The sequence below is a fragment of the Eschscholzia californica genome, unplaced genomic scaffold (assembly GCF_041429995.1).
Source record: "Eschscholzia californica isolate CP2 unplaced genomic scaffold, dmEscCali1.0.p SCAF_2, whole genome shotgun sequence".
Lineage (NCBI taxonomy): Eukaryota > Viridiplantae > Streptophyta > Magnoliopsida > Ranunculales > Papaveraceae > Eschscholzia > Eschscholzia californica.
The window spans coordinates 56,484,223-56,491,757 of record NW_028238309.1 but is presented as its reverse complement, the minus strand read 5'-3'; the positions used below and the strand labels follow the sequence as shown (position 1 = coordinate 56,491,757).

At 36.0% G+C, this 7,535-nt stretch overlaps 1 protein-coding gene across 1 annotated transcript; it reads left to right on the top strand.

Moving 5' to 3' along the window:
* The first annotated feature begins 1,011 nt into the window (after positions 1–1,011).
* On the top strand, positions 1,012–7,144 carry LOC147559327 (nucleoside hydrolase 3-like). Its single transcript, XM_086661208.1, has 13 exons — positions 1,012–1,370; positions 1,468–1,758; positions 2,193–2,372; positions 2,595–2,705; positions 3,437–3,772; positions 4,100–4,276; positions 4,458–4,739; positions 4,936–5,058; positions 5,159–5,356; positions 5,515–5,768; positions 5,862–6,066; positions 6,161–6,466; positions 6,736–7,144. Exons 2-13 carry the CDS (start codon positions 1,579–1,581, stop codon positions 7,009–7,011), a joined length of 2,628 nt encoding a protein of 875 aa, XP_086517334.1. The 5' UTR covers positions 1,012–1,370; positions 1,468–1,578; the 3' UTR covers positions 7,012–7,144.
* The last annotated feature ends 391 nt before the right edge of the window (positions 7,145–7,535 follow it).

Genomic DNA, 7,535 nt, shown 5'->3' with positions numbered 1-7,535 from the left:
ATTTTGATCTTAGTCTCCACTTCTCATTTTCACCGTTATCATCACTTTCAACTACTACCGTCTCTTTTTTCTTTCATTTCCCTCTCACTATTTTTGTGAATGGAGTTATTTTTTCCGCGAGAGCATGAAATCTTTGACCATGGAAGATCGTGGGAAGCCACTGATCATGCCCAACCATGAGACTTTTCGTGTGTTCGGGTAGAAAAATAATGATGGTTGCAGTGGTCGGAATTAGAGGCGGTGAAATGAGTATGAAGACTGAGAAGTAAAAAACAATATTAAGTTTCAAAGTTCAAATTAGGTTGTCTCTTGAATAAATTGAAGATCTTATTGAATTTGGGTATAAATAAAGTAGAGATAGATTAGTTGGGCTTTAGAGTCCTCACAATAATCGGAAATATCTATGGTCTTTAGGTCTCAAATCAGACAGTTACAGTGCTCATTATTTGAAATCTTTATCTATATTTGTATGATCTTATCGAGATGTATCAATGGGTTAGAGCATCTCCAATGCAAGACTCAATAAAAACTCTAAAAATCCTATGTGTCAAGTGTGAAAAATGGATCTCTAAATGGTCTCTTTCCTATTTGGCTATTTAGAGATACTCTATTTGAAAAACTTCTCCAATGCAACAACACTCAAGATAAACTCTAAGAACCAATATTTTAGTGTAAAATTTATTGATTTGCTTAGGTGACACTTAGAGATCCTCAAGAGGGCACTCTAAATTTAGAGTGTCCTCTTACGGATCTCTAAAATAACTACAGTCACCTCATTTTAGAGATCCAAGTTAAGTGTTGCATTCGAGATGAATTTTGAAAAGAATCTCTAAAAAATCCTATGTGGCACTCTAAGATTTAGAGTTTGAGTCTTGCATTGGAGATGTTGTTACAGCGTGAACTCTTTTAGTAATTGATTTTTTAAAAATATTCCAAATTAAAATCCCAAAACACTTACCAATGTGGATCCAAAAGATATTTACTTATTACAAAATCTTACTACAAGATTGTGTATTGGCTTTTGGATCACGTGTTCTCGATTACTGTGTTACAAAATACATCGACGGTGGTAAGAGCAACCAAGTTTGTATAAACTCTTTGTTTATTAATTTCTCTCCTCCCTCTCTAGACTCTCTCTCTCTCTCTATATCCAAGAGTCCTGTAAAGACTGCAATTTAAAAGCTTCAAGATATTTCTGTTTATTCTCACCAAAATCCTTTCACCTTCATCTCTTCCATTCCATTTCATTCTCCGGCGACATTCCGGTCATATTTTCATTTCCTCCTCTCTCCCTCCAAACTCTAAATTACTCCTGTAAAACTCAGATTACCGTATCCGCTCATTTCTCTCATCAGAAACCTTATATTCCGGTACCTATCTCCGGCGAACTTCCGATTATATTTCTATTCTTCTCTCGCTATCTAAACGTATTGATTGTTATTAACTTTGTGTTTTGTGTTTTTTCAGAGCGATTAATCAGTGAAAGATTATGATTTTTAGACTTTAGAGGGAGATTTTGTTGGTCTAATCCAGAGGAAGAAATCGAAATTTTCGTTTTCTTAGTATCAGAAGGAAAAAATGTTGATTCCGAGACTTCTTTTGGTACTACTAGCATTGATCGGATTCATCGGAAATGAGATTTTCTCAGCTGAAGGTTCATTACCTCGTCGGATTCTATTGGATACCGACGTTGACACCGATGATTTCTTTGCTCTGTTGTATTTATTAAAGTTAAACAGATCGGAGATCGACTTGAAGGTTTATTATCTTTTAACTCAATTTTCCTTTTCCTATTGATTTTAGTAGAAAATGATGAATTCTTAGTTTGTTATATGAAGAAATTGTTGCTAGATTATTCGGCTGAATCAACTCAGTGTTTGTGAATAGTGAGTCCGTGACTCACTTAAGCTGTTCCAAATTGTGAATGATTCTTGTCTCCTATTTTGTTTTGAATCTGAATACTTGAATAGACTGTTGTCAGGAATATCTTTCTTTTTTTCTTTTAGCTAGATTTGAAAGGTTTCAATTATTCACCAAGTTGAATGTTCTTGAAATTGATGATTGCAAGCCTGGTTACTTGATTTTCTATCATGAAATGCTTCTGCGTGCGTATGTCTTCGCGTGTGTGTGTACTATGCAAATTATGTTGATTGTTTTCAAGTTAAATCGGTTTCTAAGTATGAGTGGTACAGGCTATTACAATCAATACAAATGCTTGGACAAATTCGGGACATGCTGTGAATCAAGTGTATGATATACTTTACATGATGAACCGTGATGACGTTTTGGTTGGAGTAGGAGGTGAAGGTGGAATTTCCCCAAACGGCACTATACTCCCAAATGTTGGTGGATACCTTCCTATTATTGAACAGGTACTAAATATTAATTCTGCTTTTTGGTTGCTCCAACTTGTAGTGATCATCTGAACTAATTCCCCTAAACAACGTATGAATACAATGTTGAGAACAATTGCATGGGTATCTTGATTTTAACTCGTTCTGCTTGTAAGTTATGCTCAAGTGGTGCTTATTGAAAAGATATGCTAAGCTTGAATGACGTCGGAGCTGTCATTTATGTTTGTAACGTGTGGACAGGGAATGTCAACAGCGGGGTATTGTAGGTACAGACAAGCGATTCCTGTAGGACTTGGAGGCTTGTTAGATGTTGACACAAATTTTGGTTTACGGAGAAGCTTTCTTCCACAGGTATTAAATTTGAAAAAACACCATTTAAATTAGGATTTCTGCGAAGAATTACTCTTTCAATACGTTGCTAATGTGCGATTTGTCTGTGGTTTTGGGATCAATGTTATGTGGTTATATTTCATATCCTGTTGAAGTTATCTTCCATCATGTTAGTGTAGTTAATATCTTTTTTAGGTGATGAGTCCATACAGATTGTCGCAGAGCTTGGATTGAGGAAGAAAAACAATTTAAACTTAAAAACATAATAACAGGTCTAAGAGATGGTATAGTAGACTAAATGACCCGCTTTACTGTGCCACTTTTCTTCTAAATAGGTTGAAAGTTAACTGCTTGGGTTTGGTTCTAGCTTCTAGGATTTGGTACAAGATGCTGTTTCTTCATCATCAATTCATTATAATAGGGTACTTTCAGATAGTATTGAGAAGCCAGAGTCTTACTTGCAACCCCACATAAAAAAAACTATTGATACTGGGGGCCGTGAAGCTAGTTAGGTCTTGTTATATGTTCTATTCAGTCTAGATTTTCTTCAGACATTACATACTTTCTGGTATTCATACTCGAGGAATAACGAAAAAGGATTTCCAAAAATTATTTTGGCAGCAAATCCTATAGCTATGACAGAATAAAACACAAGGCTGAACCCCTTCGGTTTGTGTTATTTTAATTATTTATGTGCTCTTATCATCCTAAAATTGTATATTGATATCAATCACTTGGTCCTGAGAAAACAGGGGATCAGGAAATATACTCCTCTTCGGCAACCTACAACACAACAAGTGATGATTGATACAATATCAAAAGGTCCGACCACCGTATTTGTTATTGGAGCACACACAAATTTTGCTATATTTCTTATGAGCAATCCCCATCTGAAGAAAAATATTGAACATGTTTATGTTATGGGTGGTGGTGTAAGGGCAAAAAATCCAACTGGTTGTTGCCCTAAAAATGCTAGCTCTTCTTGCACGCCTCGACAATGTGGGGACCATGGTAATTTGTTCACGGACTACACTAGCAATCCGTATACAGAGTTCAATATGTTTGGAGATCCGTTTGCTGCGTATCAGGTATGAACTTTTGGCTTCTAATCTAGTTAAGTTTATGGTCTGATAAACCATACGATTCTCATGATATGTTCTTATGTTTGTTCAGCTTGGCATGTCTATAACTAAGTTTCATGGCTACCTCTTGGCCTGGAGGAACATCCAGTAGGCTAGCTTACTGATGTTTTCCTTTAGAGGGTCTTAATGATTATTTTTCTTGTGTTTGTACTAAGTTGGCTCAGATAAATCCATCAATTAGAGTGGCCTTATTAAACCAGCCCCCTCTAAGAAATTTCTGGTTTCTTTGCTTGTTTATGGAGTTGATCAAGATTTCTATATATTTTGTAACAGGTTTTCCATTCTGGCCTCCCGATTACACTTGTGCCCTTGGACGCAACAAACACTATCCCCATAAATGAGAAGTTCTTCAAGACGTTTGAGCGTAGACAGAATACATATGAGGCACAGTATATCTTCCGGTCCTTAAAAATGGCACGCGATACTTGGTTTGATAATCAATTCTATACGGTAATTTCCCCTTTCTAGTGCTTTTTTTTTCTAGATTGATTCATACAATAATGCTTCCGACCCATTATATTGGTTAAGAATGATGCTTCCCCCATTATTTTTCTTCATATACTGATGCTTTAGCCCATGTTTCTTTAAGCTTTTTCAAATGATTTGATGACAATTAGTCAAACACATGCAGAGCTATTTTATGTGGGACTCATTTACATCAGGTGTGGCAACATCAATCATGCGCAACCTGCACGGAAATGGAGAGAACGAATTTGCTGAGATGGAATATATGAATATAACAATAGTTACGTCAAATAAACCGTATGGTGTATCTGATGGTTCAAATCCATTCTTTTCTGGCCGTTCAACTCCAAAATTTAATTTAGACAAGGATGGAGTTCATAGTGGCCATGTCCAAAAGATTTTTCGTGATCCATTTTGTCTTGCGAAAAAAGGGAAAGGAAAATGTCAGGTACTCATTTTATTTGTGCTAACATCTAGTGATTTTCCTTTCTATATCACCCTGTTCCTTGATATGCAATGTTCTTTTCAAAATATAATGGTCTTAGTAATACTTATCTAAGCTTATTTGGTTCTTCGAGTATTGAAATTTTATTATTAGTACCTTGATATCTATATGCTAATTGGATTAAAACAATGGAAAACAGGATGGCTTCACAATGGAGGTAACTGGTCCAGAAGGAGTTCGTGTTCTTGTTGCTACAAAAGCTAAACCAAATCAAGACTCTGAAAGCCCCCTCGACAGAGAGTTTTTCAAAAACTTCTTAGATGTATGTGAGAATTTCTATTTTACTTCGTAACAGAAACGTTAATCTGTAGTTGTCAAAAACTGGAGCAATGTGCTATTAACAATATTGTTACTGAATGCAGGTTCTTAATGTTCCTGAGAATTCTGGGAGATTCAACTTTACTACAAAATATCCTTATTATAAAGAAGTCTTTTATAAACCAGATTTTGGGGGTAAAAAATTGGGAAAACCTGTTGTTTTCGACATGGATATGAGTGCTGGAGATTTTCTTTCTCTCATCTATCTCTTGAAAGTACCTGTTGAAGTAATCGACCTGAAGGTAAACTTTCTGTTTCTTACGTGCTAATTTAGTGGCTGTCTTTAACATTTCAATTTTTTTTATTAAGATGACGACATGACGGAAAACCGACCCTAATTTCTACCTTAGCATTTCTTAGATACATTATTTTGCTGTTTAAATTTTCTCTGATTCTGCAGGGAATACTTGTAACTGCGACTGGATGGGCAAATGCTGCAACAATAGACATCATCTATGATATTTTGCACATGATGGGTCGTGATGATATTCCTGTCGGACGAGGAGATGTTTTCGCCCTGGGACAACCAAACCCGTTTTTCCAAGCTATTGGTGGTTGCAAGTACATCAAGGCTATCCCGCATGGTGGTGGTGGATTTCTCGACTCAGATACACTTTATGGTTTTGCTCGTGATTTGCCTCGGAGCCCCAGAAGGTATAACTTATAGCCGCTTAAAATTGGTGTTATATTAGTTCTCCATGTTACTTCTCAGTTTTGCTTCACTGATTTGCTCGTGTTATATCTCAGGTATACAGCAGAAAACTCGGTCGAATTCAAAGCTCCTAGGGATACCGATCACCCAGAACTAAGGCAACCATTAGCATTAGAAGTTTGGCAATCCATTACAGAATCAATGGATCCTGGATCTAAGATTACCATATTAACAAACGGACCTCTGACTGGTTTAGCTCAGATTATTCAAACTCAAAAGAATACAACTTCAATGATCGAGGTTAGTATTTGTTCTTGACTCCTATTACTTAACAAATTAATCATTCTCTTTACTAAATCATATCGTTTTTTGTTTGTTTTGGTCCCTTATGCAGAGTGTATATGTAGTCGGAGGGTTCATAAGGAATAGCACCGACGACAGAGGAAATCTCTTCACGGTTCCTTTGAACAAATATGCAGACTTTAACATGTTTCTTGATCCTTTAGCTGCAAAAATAGTTCTAGAATCGGAACTAGATGTAACCCTAATTCCTCTAAATGTACAACGCCAAGTTAGTTCTTTTCCTGAGATTCTCAGAAGGCTACATCACACAAAGAAAACCCCAGAAGCCATGTTTGCTTATCGTTTGCTCTCAAGACTATACAATTTACAAAGAAAGCATCACAGATATCACCATGTGGTAAAGTTGCATCTACCTATACTGGCATATCATATTTTATGGTGCATGTTATGAACAAACTTGATTTCGGTCCAACTTTAGAGAGGCGGGCTTATACTAACTAGCTCCATGAACCCATCCAGCAAACTAGCTTCACTCCTAGAAATTCTTGGTTTCGCCTTTGATTGAAACGATAAGATCTATGAATATATTTGGACACAACAGAATGTTACTTATTTGCTCTTTTGTTGTTCGATTTCTTATTGTTCTTATTCTTTTTCCTGGCACAGGATACATTCTTGGGTGAAATCCTTGGAGCAGTGATATTAACAGATAACTTAAATCCTACTATACAAGTCAAGCCAGTTAGAGTTCTATCAACAGGCGATTTATCCAAAGATGGACAAATCATCATCAACGAAAAACATGGGAAATTAGTCAAAATACTAGAGAAGGTGAATCGAATAAATTATTATGACAAATTTGCTAATCTATTAGGTGACAAAGTGCAATCTGCTAAGATAGGAAGCTTTTCCGAGCAAGAAAAATTATGGAGAAGAAACTGATAGTGATTAATGACTCTTCCAGAGGATAGAATATCCTTCGGAATATAGAAAAAAGAATAGAAGTAAATTCTGTTTAACTATTTCATGATTGTATTTGGATGCTTATAAATTATCTTTTGAAAAAAATGAAAAATGAAGAGAAAGGAACAACTTCTAATGTTTTGAGTGATTATTGTGGTTGGGGGAAATAGAAGGTATAATATGCCAATTTGATATGGTGATTGCTGTGAGCATTTAAATTTGTTTTTCGAGCTAAATATAGAGCCGCAAAATATTATATGATGCCAACACCAGGAAGTCTTTGGACGGTATCGACATCGTCGAAGAGTTCTTATCCTGAGTGGAGTTCTTGTGTTGTATATCATGGAAGGTAGAACCCTAAAGTGTCTTTGTTGTTTATCCAACTCCAATATGTCTCCTATTAAGAGCAATGTTGAATATCACTATATGGCCAATCCCCAAACAACCTTCTTCCTGGAGTAAGAAATTTGGTCTTAGCCTGTTGTTATTTTAAGCCGATTCCA